The 20926-nt window shown below is 37.0% G+C and overlaps 1 protein-coding gene across 1 annotated transcript in view; it reads right to left on the minus strand.

The window, feature by feature from the left end:
• garz (Sec7 domain-containing protein garz) overlaps positions 1 to 20926 on the minus strand; it is a 329166-nt gene that overhangs the window by 108570 nt on the left and 199670 nt on the right. The window contains exon 12 of the mRNA XM_068371820.1: positions 16920 to 17079. Within this exon, the coding sequence (XP_068227921.1) occupies positions 16920 to 17079 (160 nt within the window). The remainder of the gene's footprint in view (positions 1 to 16919; positions 17080 to 20926) is intronic.

Below are 20926 nucleotides of genomic sequence, written 5' to 3' on the forward strand. Positions count from 1 at the left end.
TGCTGACACCCAGACTCTGCTGGAGGTGGGGTGCCAGTGAAGGAAAGTGACAAATTTATTCATAAGCAAAATGCTATGGTTAAGATTTAATAACCTGGTTGAAATAACTTTTAACAAACCAGATCATAATACGATTTGAAATACAGTACAGTAGGTCCTCGGGTTACGACGGTCCCGACTTACGCGGTTTCGCCGTTACGAACGCGCCCCATAAAAATATAAAAATAATATTAAGCGTCGTTCCGTCTTACACCGTTAGCGTCGTAAGCGACGTAAACAATTGCGAACTAGTTTCTAGCGCGCGGTGGATGAATACGCTTTACGGTGGTTGTGGGCGAGGAAGACGGCGTCGCTCAGTTCCACTCATACGCCATTTTTGGTTGTGATTGCCTGTTCTTTCTCTCACGTGTTTGATCGTTTTTTTGAACTTTTTGCCCTTCATTATGGCTCCAAAGCGCAAGGCAGATTCTTCTGATGGTAGTGCATCGAAGAAAAGGAAGGCCATCACCATGGAAGTGAAATTAGACATTATTAAGCGGTCTAAAAACGGTGAAACGCCAACGAACATTGGCCGATCGCTTGGCCTTAGCCGTTCGACCGTGGCTACTATCCTTAAAGATAAGGAGCGCATTGTTGAACACGTAAAAGGATCTGCTCCAATGAAAGCAACAGTGATAACGAAACAGCGTAGTGGTTTAATTATCGAAATGGAAAGGTTATTAGTGCTTTGGTTGGAAGATCAAAATCAACGGCGTATTCCAGTGAGCTTAATGGTTATTCAAGAGAAGGCTAAAAGGTTGTTTGAAGCGTTGAAAAAAGAAAGGGGGGGAGAAAGTGAAAGTGAAGAGTTTTCGGCTAGTAGGGGTTGGTTTATGGGATTTAAGGCTCGGGCCAATTACCATAATCTTAAAGTGCAAGGTGAAGCTGCTAGTGGGGATGAGAAAGCAGCAAGTGAATTTCCTAAAGCGTTGGCTGAGATAATTAGGGAGGGGGGTTATTCTGCTTATCAGGTGTTCAATGGGGATGAGACAGGTTTATTCTGGAAGCGCATGCCTAACCGCACGTACATAGCAAAGGAGGAGAAGTCAGCACCCGGTCATAAAGCAGGCAAGGAGAGGCTAACTTTGCTTCTTGGGGGAAATGCTGCTGGCGACTTCAAACTGAAGCCCATGCTGGTCTATCAGGCTGAAAATCCAAGGGCACTCAAGGGAATTTGGAAGAGTCAACTCCCAGTCATTTGGAAGGCAAATAAGAAGGCATGGGTGACACTTGCAGTGTTTGAAGACTGGTTTATCAACCATTTTGTACCTAGTGTGGAGCGGTATTGCGCCCAAAAGGGTATCCCCTTTAAGGTGTTGCTATTGCTGGACAAGGCAACTGAAACGAAGAAGGACTTGACTCTGAAGGACTTTTGGAAGTCCTACAACATCCTTGATGCTATTAAGAACATTGATGATTCCTGGGAGGAGGTGAAGGTTACAAACATGAATGGTGTTTGGAGGAAGCTATGTCCTCAATTTGTTAATGATTTTCATGGGTTTGAGGACACAGTTGACCATGTTATCAAGAACATTGTTGCCCTGAGTAAGGAAACCGATTTGGAGATGGAGGTTGATGATGTTACGGAGCTGCTAGAATCTCATGGAGAGGAGTTATCTGCTGGGGACTTGATACAACTGGAGAAGCAGATCATAGAGGAAGAGGAAGAAGCCCCCACCCCAGACCCTAAGGCTTTCACAAGGCAGGGCTTGTCAAAAGGTTTTGCCGAGATACAACAAGCATTGGCAACTTTCGAGGCTCAAGATCCCAACATGGACAGGTTCACCAGGGTTTCCAGAGGTGTCATGGACTTACTGCAGTGTTATAAGGATATTTTGGATGAGAAGAGGATCCTCTCTGTCCAGTCTAACCTGGAGCGGTATTTTAAGAAAGTAGAGAGAACTGCACCATCTACATCAGCTGCCTCTACTACTCCAGATTTGCCTGCAACAGAGCCTCTACCATCAACCTCAGCTGCCTCTATTGCTACAGAGCCTCTGCCATCAACCTCAGCTGCCTCTGCTTCTCCAGCTTCTCTACCACCTCTTGTAGGCTCTTCACCTCCAGACTCGCCTGCCCCAGCTTCTCCAGCATCTTCTGTCTCACTTCCAGAGAATCCTGATTCACCTGCCCCAGTTTCTCCAGCATCTTCTGCACCTTCCTCTCCACAATAAACCAGTCTCTCCGTCCCTTGCAACATCCCTTCCAGTGTGCAAGCCAACCATAGGAATAAGGTAAGGAATTGTTCTCTTCTTTTTTTTATTGATATTTACTTTAATTCATGTGGTAAGGAATTGTTTTCTTTTTTTTTATTGATATTTACTTTAATTCATGTGGTAAGGAATTGTTTTCTTTTTTTTATTGATATTTACTTTAATTCATGTGGTAAGGAATTGTTTTCTTTTTTTTATTGATATTCACTTTAATTCATGTGGTAAGGAATTGTTTTCTTTTTTTATTGATATTTACTTTAATTCATGTGGTAAGGAATTGTTTTCTTTTTTTTATTGATATTTACTTTAATTCATGTGGTAAGGAATTGTTTTCTTTTTTTATTGATATTTACTTTAATTCATGTGGTAAGGAATTGTTTTCTTTTTTTTATTGATATTTACTTTAATTCATGTGGTAAGGAATTGTTTTCTCTTTTTCTAATATTGTTTTTATGTCATTTGATACATTTTATTATAGTACAGTATACAGTAATACTTTACAGTACAGTACAGTACGTATATTTATGGTGTTCCGACTTACACGGAAATTCGGGTTACACCGCGTCTTAAGAACGGATCAGCGTCGTAACCCGAGGACCCCCTGTACTCCAAATTGTTTACTAAATCTATTTAAAATTTTGGAGTGTAACCTATCTCTAAGGATAGTTCTTGATATAAATGATACTTTTGAATGGTACCACAAATTCTTAAATGAAACACCCATATAGTCATAGATAATGAAGGCATCTTAACCCTTTTACCCCCAGGCTTTTTGGAAATTTCCAACCCTTAACCACCAAGGGGTTACTTTTTTTCCAGCACATTTTGGTGTATATTTCTTTTAAATTGCTCTAACAGCCTTAATTTTTGTCATAGAGAGGTCAGGTTGGTCTCATTCTCTTGGAAAATGTCTGAATTTTCTCAAAAAATTATCAAAAACATGAAAAAAATAATTTTTATAGCATTTTTTTGCAAGGACGTACCGGTACGTCCATGGGGGTAAAGGGATGGCTTTTGTGAAACGTACCAGTACGTCCTTTGGGGGTAAAAGGGTTAACATCATTGGTCATTAATGCCAATTGAAATGAATAATTTAAGAAAAGAATAAATACACAGTACAGTATAAATAACTTGATTACAAAACATTTAAAATTATATATACCTTTTTTCAAACGAATCGTATTTATACCTTTTTCAAATGAATCATGCTAAATCCCCCTTGCAATTTTTTCATCAAACAATGCTGATTGTTGCCAGAAACCTTCAGAAAATGTGACCATCAATAGATGATGAGAGCAACAATAGGCAAATTTGTGTCTCGAACGACCACTTGAACAATGGAATGACTGGCGTCAAGCGTCTGAGCTGAAGGTACGAGCAGCATGGTATGGGAGCGTGGGAATGTCGACTGGCCGACAGGATGGCACAGCAATGGGGAACATCCATTGTAGACATTGCACGATGTTGTTGACATTACAGGAACCTACCCACCCTCATGGAACACCTGTAGAGTGACTGACGATAGACGGTACAATTGTCAGAAGATTGAGAGCCAGGTGTGATAGAAACGGTTCTCCTCATTCTCTTTAATCCATGTGCCTCCCCTGCAGCCTATAGCCTGCTTTCCTCTGGTTATTTAAACCTCAGTCCTTTTCCTAGATATCATCATTTTTAATATTCACAGTATTAGACACTCACTCACTCACTCTCTCTCTCTCTCTCTCTCTCTCTCTCCTTTTTGGTGAAGTGAGAGAGCTTGCGCGATGCGATGAAGGGTTGGGCGATGGCGGCAGGGAGTTTATTTTTTCTTTTTAACCCGGTAGGTTTAACCTTGCCGCTAAGACCAGCTCTGAGCATCCAGACTAGGACCAGACCAATATTAACTTCTGCATTTTCCTATTTCTATTTTTCTCTCTTTCTTAACCTTTCTATCCAAACTCTCAATTTTCTATCTCTCCTAGCTTAAAAATAGAAAAAAAAATAAAAAACAATAGATATCTAGATATGACAGCTATTTATAACTAGCCTACACACATATAGAAATCAAGGGGCTGACAGCCATCTCATGCGTCAGTGCAGAGGCTTTGGAACCTCTATAAATAACGCGAGGAACTTTTTCACAGGTTTCGAGAGACTAGGACGGAGGAATCCCAGGGAGACGGGATGCAAAAATGAATAGTGGTATTAGTGCCTCGCAAAGCACATTCCTAATGTGTAATTGCTGACCATCCTCTGTGAATGACCCCTAGCAAAATAGGCTCAACTGCTCCTGAGGTTGACATAGCTTTTGTACCTTGTTGGAGTCCTGGCCAACTTAAAAAACCCAGTTGCTGCTTCTTGATATTACTCAGTAGTATCTAAGATGTCTGCCTGTAATCCTAGTAATCGCTAGCCTTCCGCTGTCAATCTTGGTGAGAAAACAAGCTTCTGCCTTGTGCTGCTCAGTTGGGAGCTGCGACACATTAGGGACAGCCTACTTTGAGGAGACTTAACTGTTGGTTTGGGAGCACTTATAGGTTGCTAGGGATAGAAAAGGTGTTAAGTCACCCAGGATTAAGCGGATGCAGCAGCAGGTGGGTAACTATCAGCCACCCACCCCCTTTAGACACTAGTGGTCACAAAGCTAATAATCATAGAAGTTATTAGCCGAGATTTCCAAACAGACACGCTTTAGACAATATAAGAGAAATAAAAAAGGAGTGAGAAATGGAAGATAAAGCACAAATGTGAGAAATGGAACATAAAGCACAAATGTGAGAAATGGAAGATGAAGCACAAAAGTGAGAAATGGAAGATAAAGCACAAATGTGCAAAATGCCAAATAAACAAATGGTGCGTAGACTTCAAAGAAGGGTGCGTTGCTTACCCGCATCGTAATAGTGTATGCCTGTTCTGTCAGCTAGAACAGGAAATAGAGAAATTGAAAAATTAAAACCAAGAACTAAGAAAACAATTGAAAGAGATCCTGTCAAAGTTAAAACACTTAGAAATAAGTAACAAAGAAGTCATAGATGATGATGTAGAAAATAGGATTAATATCCAAGAAATACAAAATAGGGCAAAATAAAGGACAAAACCTAGAGAGGAAATAACCAACAAAATTAGAGTTAATGAAACCCACTCAGGGAAGGGTAGCTAATCCCCTAAAGACTAAACAACAGCCTATAAATATAACTAACACCAAAAACTTATTCTCCCACCTAGAAGAGAAAGAGAAAGATGAGATGGTGTTAATCGGAGACACTATGGTAAAGAGGAGAAAAGTCAGGTCCTATCTAAGTGCCAATGCACAGAAGATAGAAGAAGTGGTCAGTAAAACTATAACAGAGAACAAGAACACCAATATTATTGTACAGAAAACTGGAAATGACTTATTCTTAAGAAAGTATACTACTGACCAAACAGACCCTTTGGTGAAAGAGCTAGAAAAAAACTGTTGAAACAACTAGAAACAAGATAAATAATACTATAGTTACAGGGGTTCTCCCAAAACTCATTGTCAGCCACTTCACCCTCAGTACGGTCATAGGGATAACGAAAGGCTTAAGGCCATGTGCAAGAAAAAGAAAGTTAGATTTATAGATCTTTAGGACACTTTCTATGGCAAAAAAAAAAAAATTATACGGATGAGACGAAATACACTTTAGTGAAGAAGGCAATGGAGTAGGACCTTTGCTTAAATGAGTCAGGTTTGTATAGCTAGGAAAAATACAAATTGTTTTTAAAATTTGTAGTTTATTCCTACACAAATGCAAACTTCTGAGTCATTTAAATGCGATTCTTCCTCAGGTGGAGGAAGTCTTCGTTAAGATGTATTTACTTTCTCTATGACAGTTACAAGTATATATATGTAGGTATAAACCCAAGTCAAAAGTGGATACACAAAGACAGCCCAACCAGCTTGTAAAGAGGCAGGGTTGTAGTGATCAGTACTTTAGGTCCAGTCTAAGACAGAGATAAAGCCATACAAAAATCAAGCATCAAACAAATTCAGTATATGAAAAATAATAATTCATAAATGAAATTATGTTCTTACCTGTATTAGGGTGTGATGCAAGCCAGTAATTCAGACCCGTCTTTTTAGTATAATCAGACTTTATCTACATTTCATACCTTTATAATGCAGAGAATACCTGATGCTTTGAATAACAATTAGGTGTCCTGTTAAGAATTTAAGCTAGATTAATTGTTGAGTTGCAAAAATAGGGTTGAAAGAAAAATATTTAAAGATCTGTGAGAACGATCTTTCAGGTATTGATCCGTGAAAGTATTCTGTCCTTTTCAGACACCAGCTCTGGGAACTTGGTCTACTGCATGGTTCTTGCAGAATGCCAGGGTTGCAGCCAGACCACGGACATCAGGTACTCTGGGTGGGGGGCGGGGGTCCCTGGCAACGCTTCCCCCAAAGGGTTCATATATTCTCATAATTGCTTCTCTTAGCCATAAGGAAATTGAGTTTTTTAGATACCCTTTTCTTGGAGGGGTCTATACTCAAAAATAAATTTAGGATCTTGGGTTCAAGACAGGCTGTCCTTTTCAGATACTTTCTGACTGCTCTTACAGGGCAGAGTACAGATTATCCGGGTTATCAGGTAACTATTCGAGAGAAGATATTATGAGTTAATCTAACGTCATTAGCATCCGAATTTTGAGTCTTGGTCACATACTCTGGAACAAAGGAAAAGGGTAGTTCCTTCCATCCTTTCTAATGTGACTTTAGGTACAATAGACCATTTGGTTTACTAACTCTCTTGGCTGAAGCTAAGGCAAGGAGAAAGGCAGTCTTTAGTGTAAGATTCCTGTCTAAAGTTTTATGCATGGGTTCATAGGGGATCTTTTCAAGGACTTAAGAACCTTGTCCCATCCAAGAAAGGGGCCTTGAATTCCTGGGGATCAAGTTTATTCAAATGGGTTATAATTCACAACCAGGGCACGATGATGAGTGGTGCCAACCGCAAGCGATCTGCAGGCATCACTATCTGGGTACAGTACTTCGAAGAGCAAAACTCCCAAGAGCTTTAATGGTTTGTTTGTTCCGTGCACCCACTTTGAGAGCTTGAGCTAAAATGTGGTTTTTGCGGAACATTAGGGTTGTGGCACGGCCACAGATATCATGTACTTGAGGGAGGGCCCTGGTGACACTTCCCCAGAGGATTTATAAGCTTTCATAGGAGCAGAGAGTTCCTATTAAGAAGAGATATTAAGCCCATTTTGTTTGAATATTTAGTTCAAGATCTAGCAGTAGCCCTTCACCTCTGTGATTGAAAGGGATTTCTCTTCCCTCAGGAATGCTAAAACTTTGTCCTTTTCAAGTTTTAAACATGCTAAAATAATGGCTAGTTGGGGAATCATGCGCCCTCTCTATATTCTGTTAATAATAATTATGACAAAAAGTTTGGTGTTAATACACACATGCTTTATCATTGCCTAAGGAATTTAGTCTAGGTCTAGGGGTGCATCATTTCATGATGATAAGGCAGAGTCAAATTCTCTCTATGTGAATGAGAGATTGTATGTCTCTTCTTTATATGAAGTGAACTTGAGTCTTTTGTTCTTCCCTACATCTCAAATGCTATCCTGGAAAGTCTTTGGACTTTTGGGATATTCTCTCAAAATGATTAGCTATTGAATCATTAACTATCAAATGAATAGTAATACTAAAATCTACTCACAATTTAATATAGATCATAGATACTTTTCTTGATATATTACAAGTATATATTGTTGCTGCCGTTGATATCCAATATACTGTCAAATTATAAGCAGTCAGTGACAACCTAATCTGTGTGAATTTCATGACATTAGATGACTATGCAACCTCACTTTTCTTACTTTCATGTAAACATCTCTATTTCAGTTCAGACATGTGTTTATTGTTGGTGAAGGATTAGAGCTTCCATTACCTTTGGCAATACATTTGGCACTAACAATGACTCCACAATGCCTTAGATGTCGTTTGACATCTGGAATGCTGGAACCTGGGTCTTCATAACATCACATTGCCAATACACTTAATGTCAGCCAAAACATTGTGGAATCTGCATCAAATTTTTGGTATAGACGCACACCGTGATGGCCCCGGTTGTCACAGGTTGACTACACAATGACAAGATAACTTAGTCATGTTTAGATAAGACGAAGCTACATCCTTGCAAAATTAACTCCTGAACATCTCAAGCATGAATGTATCCACCCAGACAATACAAAATCATCTCCATAATTCTGGCCTCTCTTCCAGGAGGGCATGTGTCCAGATCTCAGTGACGTACATCACAGGCGGGAACGTTTAAATTGGGCACATGATCATCTCACTTAACCACACAATGATTGGGCTATAGTACTATTCATTATTATTATTATTATTATTACTTGCTAAGCTACAACCTATTTGGAAAAGCATGATGCTATAAGCCCTAGAGCTCTAACATGGAAAAATAGCTCAGAGAGGAAAGGAAATAAGGAAAAACTGTGAAAAGTTTAAGAACTATAACATTTAAATGAATCTTTCATATATAAACTAGATACACTGAAAATAACAAGAGGATAAAAGCTTCAAAATAATGAGAGGAAGAGAAAAAAGTGTGCCTGAGTATACCTTCAAGCAAGAGATCTCTAACCCAAGAAAGTGGAAGACCATGGTACAGAGGCAAGCTACTACCCAAGACTAGGGAAGAATGGTTTGATTCTGGGGTGTGCTTCACCTAGAAGAGATGCTTACCATAGCTAGAGAGAGTATATAATACCCTTACCAAGAGAAAAGTAGCCACTGAACTATTACAGTGCAGTAGTTAACCTCTTGAGAGAAGAGAAATTGTTTGGTAATTTCAGTGTTGCCAAGTGTATGAAGAAAGAGGAGAATAGGCCAGACTATTCTGTGTATGTGTTGGCAAAGATTAAATGAGCCGTAACCAGAGAGAAGGATCCAATGTAGTACTGTTTGGCCAGTCATAGGGCACCATAACTCTCTCACAGTAGTATCTCAATGGGTGGCTGGTACCTTGGCCAAGCTACTCCCAATATTGGCTGGATTTCACTGACAGGAAGCAATGGTTGTGGCAGAGAAAACATGAACGGTTTAATGATGCCAAATCAGAGAAAAGATTGTCAAGTTAAAGATCAATTATAGTCTTGGGATGGATCAGCAGAAATGGAAGAATAGATCTGTATGTCAATGGGAGAGGCACCATGACAGGCACTCGCTATAGGGATGACATCCTTGATGTGTTCATGAGACCATACACTGGTGTTGTTGGTCCTGACTTCTTTTTGATGGATGATAACACCTATTGCCATTATGCTAGGGTGGTGAATCACTTCCTAGGACAGGAGACAACTGTCAGGATGGAATGGCCTGCGTGTTTTTTGGACCTAGATCTTATTGAGCATCTGTGGAACATGCTAAAGATTGTCATTTCTCGTGGAAGAATGGAACAACATTCCCATTGTAAGCATCCGGGTTCTTATGGGCAGCATGGTCCAACGTTGCCAAGCTATCATTCAAGCTAGGTGAGGACACATTTGCTATTAACATTAACTTTGGGACTGAAAAACAAAAATATAAATGACAACTGCCTGTTTACAGTTTACCTTTGTTAATCTCCTCTATGGCAAAATGCAAGTTACTCTTAATGAAATTGTCAACAATATAAAAAAAAACTTTATGAATTTCTGAATCATTGATTGAGTTAGCTGTTAACCCAATTCTTATTTTATATTTTTGAACATTTACAGCTCACTCACTGCTCTCAGATTAAATTGTAATTGGTATAAATTGATAATTACTTTTCAACAAGTGCAGAATTTGGAATATATTTGCCAGCAATTCTATGAACTTTCTTCCAAACGGCAAAGGTGGGGTTCTTTTATTCATTCAAGTGATAAAAGATGAACATGACTGACACTGAGCTCTTTCAATGGCTTGTCAAAATTGTGCTCTGCATTCCTTGTAACTTATACTATTCTGTTAAGTGCAATTTTTGTGACACCATGTAGATCATGTATCACCCGAGTTTCTAGTGACTAGCAAGGGACTGGTCGTCGAGGGAGCAGAGCTGTCAGTTTTGGAATTAAATGTACTCTAGCTGTGTGAAGAGTTCCATTTAGGAAATCAATGACATCAACATTTTGGAACTCATCTGCATTACCTTCTACTTTACTCACTTCTTTAACCAAGCACCATTGATGTGTTCTAAATTAGGGTGGGCTATTGTTAATGTAATTAATATTGGTGCATAATCACTTGTTTACCAGTTCCAATGTTCTCAAGTAAACGTCAGCTAGACAGTTAAAGCTCGCTACTGAAGTATAAATGTGTAGCACAAAGTACCTGTCTGGATATGGAAGCGAGTAGACTTGCCTATAATAAGACGCCAATTATCTTCACTTTCTATTAGTGATACTAGCAAATTGCCCTTTGAGTTTTCTAGGGCATCTCCTCATTATGGAGTGAGCAAAAAATTGAAACCATCAACAAAGTCAAGAGAGGCCTTTCTATCATCATCTTGTATCTTAGCCATAATAGTAAGATGACAATCGAAGATAGAATCATCCATGTCTGGATTCCGGTAAACTGAACACAAACAGAAGTTGTTATGCCTGCCACAAATTTTGATTACCTGAATCTCAAGACATCCACATTCATAGCAGGACTTTTGAGAAGTAAGGTACTCAGTCCTAATATACATCGCCATTCGCCTGGCCCTAGGGATGGCATCGCGTTTCAACATTATTGGCTCCTTAAAACCAGTTATAAGGAGCTCAGATGAGTGCCTCATATTAGAAACCAAAGTTTCTGAGCACAAAAGAATATCATACTGTGTAGACGCAACTATAAGGTGATAAAAATTTGCATGAAGACCACAAATATTGCAATACAGTCGACGACACAGACAAAATCTAGGACGCACTGGTCCCGGATTTCGCTCAATGTCTCCTGACAGCATAAGAATTCACTGTAATAGAAAAGACACATTGTACAGTACTTAAAAACTAAATTAACAAGAATGATGAAAAGAAATATGTACCGAAATACAAATAAAGTGATTGATCAAACCCACGGACTATGAAAAAAAAGTCGGAAAAACTAGTCAATATGGAGGAGCCAATACACCATGCAAGGCTAAATACCCTCCAGGATAGCCACTGTCATATGAAATGTGATGAAAATAATCTACTTTATTTGAAACTTCATTCACCCAATCAAGGTTTCAGGAAATCGTACGATATGCCACCCTATCCACGTAAGTACAATAATACAATCAAGCCCTGCTTTTCGTCGATTTTCTTTTTGCTCATTCACTTTGTGCCAAGTTTTTCTGGCTATCCATGGTCATGAATTTTGCAGCAATCCTCGAAATGTGCCGAATTTCTCCGAAAATGGAAACGTATAAAAATTACTTATTTTCATTATCATAATGAAAAAATACTAATTTTCTACCTCAACAAATTGGAGCAGTAAATATATGATGAAAAATAGATTAAAAGTCATATAAAAAATATCACAAGCAAAGAAAATATAGTTGAACAAGAGATGAAATAAAATACCCTAGGTCTGCATCTGCTGATGCTGCGCAGACTGTGTATATCAACTGGGTTGCTTATCCAAGATTGTACATAACATACTATTGGCTGACAATGAAAATTAGGATACCAGGGCATGGTAACCTGTATTTTGGCTGCCAATTGGTCCACAAAGCACAGAATCATCCAAGAGAATGATGCTAGGCTTAGGCAGCATCTCCCCTCGTCATGTTTCACTTGGCGTTTTGCATGCCGTATGTCTTCATGTTACTTTATACTCAAGTGTTTAGTGATCCTTTTATTAAAAATTTTACTTTAATAATCTGAGCTCCTAATAACTGGTTTTAAGAAGCCAAGAATTTTGAAATGGGATGCCATTCTTAGGGTCAGGGGAATGGCAGTGTATATTATGATTCTCACAATTCCTGCTATGAATGTAGATGTCATGAGATTCAGGTAATAAATGTTTGTGGCATGCATAACAACTTCTATACTCGTGTAAGATTTATATGAAATCTCAGCCAGACTGGAATGGGATTTTGAGTAATTTTTTGGACTTGAATTGGTCACAATTTTATAGTAGAGTTGATTATGTTGTACCTTTGAATAAGAATCTATTCAATTTAATTGATAGATGTATCCTTTCTTGTGTGCTAAGGAACCGAGTGAATGACAAACCATGGGTCAATGGTGATTGTAGATGTGTTTGTTTGGATGAGCAGGAGGCCTATCATCTTTGGAAGAGTAACAGATCAGATTTGACTTGAAATAACTATACTCAGCATAGAGCTTTGGCTCAGAGAGTTTATGCTTCAATTGAAGATAGATACAACCCAGGAACATGAGTGGTGGACTACCCTTAAATCTGCACTCTTTGGTGTAAATGCAACAATTGCTCCTTTGCTTAAACAAGACGGCTTTTTCACTCACTGTCCGAAGCAAAAGGCAACCCTTTTGGCTGATGTGTTTGACAGAAAGCAGAGTGATGAGAAACTTGATCTTCTTCATTCCTGTTTTCTTGACTCGATCTCGTGAAATGAAAGCTCTCTTACTGGACTTTGATGCTTATGGAGGTGTAGACCCAAATAGTATGTTCCTTTGTTTTTTAAAAGTTGGGAGTAGGTGGGTAGTTTCTTAGCACCATTGTTGAATTTTAAGTAATAAATCCCAAAGAGTCGTTGTTGATGGGCACCATAGTGAGTATAGGAATGTGGTATATGGTGTTCCTAAGGGTAGTGTTCTTGGCCCATTAATTTTCATACTACATACACATACATTATATAGTTTGGCCTAGAAAACCATCTTGTTGCATATGCAGATGATGGTACAATATTTACATCAATTTCATCTCCTGAATGTAGATCTGGGGTTACTGAATCCCTTAATAGAGATCTAGCTAAAATTAGTGTATAGTGCAAATTAGGGGGCATGAAATTGAATCCTAAAAAAACTCAAGTATGATTACAAGTAGGTCAAGGACAGTGGCTTCTCTTCATCTGGATCGCAGCATTGATAATGTTTCTCTAACTCTCTATGACTTGAAATTTTAGGTGTAATTCTCAACAGCAAATTAACTTTTGAGAAACATTAGGACTGTGTCGTTTTTAATTGAAAAAAAAAAATGGCTTATTGAGAATGTCTTTCAAGATTTTCGAGGATCAATCTATTCTGAAGAAGTGTTTTAATTCTTTCATTCTACCTTGTTTCGAGTATTGTTCTCCTGTCTGGTCTTTAGCTGCTGATTCTCATCCTAATTTGTTCGACAGGAACTTAACAGTCTATTAAATTTCTTATTCCTGATCTAGATATTAATCCCTGAAACCGTCACTCAATTAGTTCATTATGAATGCTGCATAAGATTTTTCATAATTCTGATCATCCTTTATATTCAGATCTTCCCAGACAGTTGCATCCTGTTCGTAATACTAGGCATGCAGTTAATTATAATAGTCAAGCCTTCTCCATTATGAGGCTCAATATTACACAGTATTCAAGAAGTTTTATTCCAGCTGTGACCAAGTTATGGAATGATCTTATGTTGAACAGGCTGACATAAGACTTTATATAGTTTATATATGAAAGATCGGTTTTTATGTTGGTACTGTTTAAAAAGAATATTTCATTTCAATTTTTATTACTTCTCATATAGTTTATTTATTTCCTTATTTCCTTTCCTCACTGGGCTATTTTTCCCAGCTGGAGCCCTTAAATTTATATAGGGTTGCAACTTAGCTAGTAATAATAATAATAATAATAATAATAATAATTACATTCAATCAAACACTACAATGGTGATTAGTCATTGCACGAAATATTGTCTTCATCGTCCTCTATTGCACATATTCATCATTGTCATCAACATTCAGGTTTCATACAAAATTAATTCATATTTTTCAGGAATAAGATTAAGTATGTAGGTAACAAAGTATTTTTTTAAATGTAATAGTTTCAGAGAAATTTTCCACATCCTGCAGGCTTAAATTTTAAAGTAATATTTAAAAGAATTTTCCATGTTTTGCAGCCTTAAATTGCATACATAGTAATGCTTTAGAGAAATTCTCCATGTTCCAGAGCCTTAAATTACTGTACATATATAGTAACGCTTTAGAGAAATTCTCCATGTCCCGTAGCCTTAAAATATTCTATGTAGTGCCATACATACATGGTAGTGAACGTTTACAGCACAATGTACAAGTACTCCATTCCCATACCCGTGAGCTAGGATAGGCTAGCCTAACCTCGTGTGTACTGTATACAGCAGTATAACAAAATTTGTGCATAACCAATAGTATTCATGGAGTGTGGTAAAGTTCTACAAGAATGTGGGAAAGTTCATAAGAATGTGGGAAAGTAATATGAATTTGGGAAAGGTTTGTAACCGAGTGGGGAGGGTTTAAAAAGCTTAATAAGCAAAAAATGGGATTTACTGCTTATCCTAGAATGCATCCCTCATGAAAAGAAGATACGACTGTATGAGTTTGTCTCGGAACTTGTACTTTAGTGAGTAGTGGGTTATTAGTATCAGACTACTCACTCGCTCTTTTGTCTCACAATTTAGTTGTCTTATAGAGCAACAAGGATTTTGGCCTGCAAGGATTTAGCAGCAGAAGGGTCTAAAGTAACTAAAGAATTTGAGGATCCTTGATAGTCTTTTGAATCTGTGTGTGTACAAAATTTTCAAAACCCTTACTGAATGAAACACTATTCCCCTCTCCCTTGGTGAGGGGGAGAGAGGAAAGTTAAGTTAGGTTTGGCAATGGGCCGAGCAGGACAAAAATTACCAGTTTTAAAAGAGGATTCACTGGACTATTGAAACTTAACAAAGGAAGCTTGCTTTATTAAGAGCTTAAGAAGCTTATCACTATCGGAAGATGGGTATTATGTGAATTGTCTAAAAATGGAGGTGTGTCATTATTGTTGTTATCCCCGGTACAATCAACTAGCCTAGTCTTAAATGGATTTTCCCCTGTACTTTAGACTGTTAAGTTGATTGGCAACCATGAAACATACTTTTCCGGGAGACGTTCCGTGAGGGAAAGGCACTTTTCACAAACGTTATTTGATGAAAATAGTGCCCTGCCACGATACACAATGGAAAGCTGATCATGATCTTGTAAAAACAATTACTGTGAATAATCCACACACTAATTGCAAACAAAACTACTTGAAAACATCTTAATGCACAGTAATAAGCAAACAATTTGGAGAGGTCTGATCAACACCAAAACAACTAAGAAACTGAAATACAAGACAAAGAACAGTGGCGCTTCCGTTACCATTTACAGTTAAAATGTTCCTTCCTTTACTAAGGGCTGGTGTTTTTGGAAGGAGAGAAAATCTGAAAATTTTAAAACCGAAAAATTTAATGGGTAAATTTTGATTAAACTGAGCTTCAGGCAAAGAAGCAATATGGAAATCTGGGAAAGTTCATAAAATAAAATAGACTTCATGGCAATTGTAAAGAATATAATAAAGAAAGGACAAAATTCTCCTTTAAAGAAAATTTAACTCGTTTATAACTGCTTTCTAAAAGACAAAGTTTCTGATCAGTTTAAAGTATGGTAAACTGATTATGTATATTAGCTTTCAGAGAAATTTGTGATTAAGTAAAATTTACTAAGTAAGCATGTAGCATTTATTTTTAATGACCATGAGGTGATGTTGGTCCTTGATATGATGTAGAATAAATTCTCAACATCATGAAGCTTTCTTGCATTTATAACAAGTTATCATTTATTCAAATCTAAAAGGGATCCATAAAAATTTCTATTGACAGAAAGTCGAGAAATTCAGAAGCATAGTACCTTTTACAATTAAACCAAGCGGTTACTGTATTATGACAAATGCAAATACCACATAAAATGTGTCATGCCCAAAGAAATTCCAGAAAGTCAAATTAACATTTATTCAAACAAAAGAGCCATTTATCTTTTCATATGATTCTTAATATGAAAACACTTTAATTTGCATGGAGATGACATATTACCCGAGTGAGAGGCCAATACCATTCATAAATATTTTTGAAGTTTTAATTATTATCTATTTATTATTCAGTATGGTTTTTGCCACAATGATTTGTTCTTAAATGAAAGGTGGTAACTGAATTAAGATAAAGCTCCAGGAGATTGACAGCCAAGCTGATTAAGAAAGAAAAATATAAAAATGAAGTCAAAAGCAATGAAAAGTTTTCATAATGCCTATGATAATACCCTTAAACATAATACACATAAAAAGATCTGAAAGATATGAATAATCAGCTATACATCATTAGATCACAGCAAGAGTTACAATAATGTATACTGAAAATTTATTTTTATGAATATTCTTTTATCATTCTAATGAAACAATTTTTAAAAATCTGTTTCTATTCACAATATATACTGTATAAAAGATTACGAGAAATTAATTGAATATGTTTGAGTAAGGTATACCCTTGTGTTTAATTTATAAAATATTAAGAAAAAATTTTCAATTTGTCTGTATTGAATTTTATTCTATATATCTCTAAGGAAACTTCTGAATGAAAACCATTTTGTTAAATTTTAACGAGAGAGAGAGAGAGAGAGAGAGAGAGAGAGAGAGAGAGAGAGAGAGAGAGAGAGAGAGAGAGAGAGATTTACAACAAAATAACCAAGCATTATGAAATACCTAGCAGCTCCTTGCTCACGAAGTGTAGGTGGTATATATGGTTCCTCTACTGGCTGTGAAGTGCATGACTGAACTGCCCCACTTGTTGGAGATGTTGATTCAGATATAGGCCATCTACCCTGGTTTTCCGTTGGCATTACTTCAATCTTGTGAATTTCAGCTGCAAAACAATGGGAAATGTTTACTTATTTTATATATACTACTTTTTAACCCTTTCACTCCCAACCTCCCTGGACGTACTGGTACGTCCTTGCAAAAAACTGCTATTTACATTTGTTTCTGCATATTTTTAACTTTATGAGAAACTTCAGGCATTTTCCAAAAGAATGAGACCAACCTGACTTTCTATGACAAAAATCAAGGCTGCTAGAGCAATTTAAAAAACATATATTGCAAAATGTGCTTGAAAAAAAAAAACGCCTGGGGATAAGGGTTGGAAAGTTCCAAATAGCCTGGGGGTAAAAGGGTTAACTTGTCTCAAACTTACTTCAAATCTAAATGTTCATCCACACAGAAATGACTCAGAACTGCCTTCTTTGTAAATATACAGTTTTAGAAAAAGACATACTGTGCTCAAAATATCTAGGAAGAATAGTGCACTTACTATGTGGTGATAGGAATGCAACTGATACAGTGACAAACAGCATCCTTTACCTCCGCTATATTTTATATGCTTAATGTGAATACTGCAGAGTGAAAGAATATGATGATCTGACACCTTTAATCAGTCATAATCAAGGACTGATTAAAATTACCTTAGTATGCCTTTCAGATAGGGAAATTTTTAGTTTAAAATACTGGACAATTAAAACAGCTATGTATTCCCTGGAATAAACCTTTATATTTCTATCCCCTCCCACTCAATATTGCTCATCAGTTGCAAATAAGACTTAATAAATAGTTTGAACTCAACCACAACAAAGTTTTGAATAAAAAGTCTTTTAGCAAAACTGTATGTGCAGTCCTAAAAGGATAATGGTTGGTGCAATACTTTATTGCACAAAATTACCAAGATCAAAATATCAAAATACTAATACATAAGATGAAAAGCAACAAAAATGTATTCTAACACCGAGAAGGTTTCATAGAATATATGAAAAGCGACAAACAGAATAAATGCTACATTGAAACTGGGCACAATATTCATTACACTCATTCAGATCAGATGGCCAAAAAATAAACTTCACCTATAAATGTAAAGTATGTATGTGGGACCATATGTACCCATATTAGATTAGTTATTCAGATTTTTCCAGTGTATTCTTTTATTTTCAACAGCACACACAAATGTTACTCTATTTCTGAATATTTTTCCTCTTTTATTCTTTCTGATCTTAAGTTTTAATCTACATGTACTAGTTAGCATTAAACTTTAATAATTTTGTGGTGATTCATCAAAACAATTGTACGTTCTGCTCAACCAGATGAATGAAGTTTTAAACAAATCTTTGTTTAAAAACTAAATATGACTGGACCATTTCTTTATCATAAAATCATTTTGTTCATCATAAGAGGAGAATTTATTAAATTCTCTTTCCCTTCAATAGATACTTGTCTCTAGTAAAGTAAAGAGAGATACTTGAATGGTTAATGGCTAGAAGGGATGTGCCAGATGTTCTTTACTATGCAATTTTTCCATCCACTCAGCAATCGTAAGACATATCTTCTTCCAGATTGTGATTTATTGCATTCTAGGTTTTCTTCCTCTAGATTTGTTACCATTACTGCCCAGGAGAGTACTATGCTTTAAATAACCAGTGTGAAGAGTGCCTTTTCCTTACTGTTCCTCTCACGGAAAGTATGTTTCAAGTTCAAGTGCTTGAAACTTACTTTTAATTCAAGGGGAAATCCAGAGCAGGCCAGTTATAGCAGAAATAATGATGATATGACATGCCACCACTCTTCTCTAATGCACACTTAACCCTTTTACCCCCAAAGGACGTACTGGTACGTTTCACAAAACTCATCCCTTTACCCCCATGGACGTACCGGTACGTCCTTGCAAAAAAATGCTATAAAAAAATTTTTTTTCTCATATATTTGATATTTTTTGAGAAAATTCAGGCATTTTCCAAGAGAATGAGACCAACCTGACCTCTCTATGACAAAAATTAAGGCTGTTAGAGCAATTTAAAAAAAATATACTGCAAAATGTGCTGGGGAAAAAAATAACCCCTTGGGGGTTAAGGGTTGGAAATTTCCAAAGAGCCAGGGGGTAAAAGGGTTAACCAGAAAAGTTTTGTTAGGGATGAGCTTTAAAAGCTTTTATCTCATTTAGCTTCCTTCGTTAATCTCAAAAGGCAGTTAAGTATTCACTTGCCTGTCCAGTTGCTTACCCTAACTCGATTTCCAGTCGGGTCTTGTGGTAATATTGTTTCAGTATACACCTTAAAGAAGAGACCCTCTCACAGACTCTTAATTTCTTTAAATACCTTAAATCCATCCACTGCTAAACCTTGCATTCCCGCATACCTAGTCCTCCTTTCCGACATCTAGATTGCAAGGCAGAAGACCAAGTAGGTAGTCAAGATCTGTATATCCCACAGCTATATAAAGTAAGCGCTCCTGAGCAACCTCGTTTTTCATTTATGGATGCAGTTTCACATCGTATGATTCGCTTTGCTGTCTAATGTTGTTGGTGGTTTCAAATAATGCTGAAGAGTTGCAACATGTTTCAGATGGCAGTGCACTTGGTTACTAGCTCATCATGGGTTAACGGTAGCTTTGTAAATGCTAACACTTATGATTTCATTGTCGCAATGAGTCTTACTATGAAAATGATAAAGTTAATAATAGGTTATTTCTATTCAGTGAAGAAATACTGTTAAAATTAGTAATAAAAGGGTAAATACCCCAAAAAATACAACACGATTATACTAGAAGTGCCATTGCATAGGTTAGCCTCTCAATCCTGAATCTCGTCTAATGTACAGCAGCTATCGTGACAGTTGTAAACAACAGGACTGGTGGATATCCCAAATATGGTGAAATATACAGTGTACCTTTTAAAATCTTATTGCTAAATCTCTTTAAGTTGTTTAAGGTAAGACCTCAAGCTGCTTTTTCTCAAACTATCTGGAAGGAGCTACTGTACTTCAAAGACTATATAGCCTATACCTCTCAATTCAACCTTTTCGATGAGGATAGTTGTTCGATTTTGAAAATTACTAAGAATGGCTGGTAGTTCTGGTCGCATTCAGTCTTTAAGCCTTCTATACCTCAAAGATATTTTGACTTGCATAAAATTAATCAGTCACTTAATCTTGTTTGAGATTCCAACATAACTTTCTGCTTCGAGGCCATCATTACTACTATTAAAAGAAAACCTTTAAATGCAAGGGTTATAAGCTACTTTAATGAAGTTGTGTTGTTTGTGGATATAATATAGGAAGTGTTCTTGAAATACTTTCCTTTGGAGTTATTTCTAGTGTTATAGTTAGCTTATTTGTAGCAGAAAAACCTAGGCTACCTATATAAAGTGTAGTTTTTGTTAGTACTTTTGTGGAAGCTCTGAACATCAATTAGTATTATTTCAGAACTCTGCTCTGCTTCATACAATAGCCTAACTCTTTAAGTAGTAGCTAGTGGTTCTAATACCCTATTCAGTATGGGTTACGATGGTACATAGCACCTCCTAGGTTTGAGATACACACACAGAGCCTTAAATTCATTATTTACATTTGACCCTTCTGTTGAGAAACAACTGCACTCCTGCATTTCTAGCCCCTCTTTTAGACACCTAGAATTTACGAGGCAGAAGACTGTAGTAGTAGTTTGGATCTTTATCACTTCTCTTGCTAAAGTAAGTGCCCCTAATCAACCACTTATCCCTATGTGCTGAGATGGTAGTCTAGATACTTAATCACCGCTCTCAATGAAATAAGTGCTCTTTACAGCTCTTATTATTTTGTGCTTGGACTGGCAAACTGTATGATTCCCTCTTCCTAAATGTTTTCTTTTTGAATAAACATTCACTAAATCTGTTCAACTGCATCTTGCTTGAATAG

This window comes from Palaemon carinicauda, chromosome 4 (genome assembly GCF_036898095.1).
Source record: "Palaemon carinicauda isolate YSFRI2023 chromosome 4, ASM3689809v2, whole genome shotgun sequence".
Taxonomy (NCBI): Eukaryota; Metazoa; Arthropoda; class Malacostraca; order Decapoda; family Palaemonidae; genus Palaemon; species Palaemon carinicauda.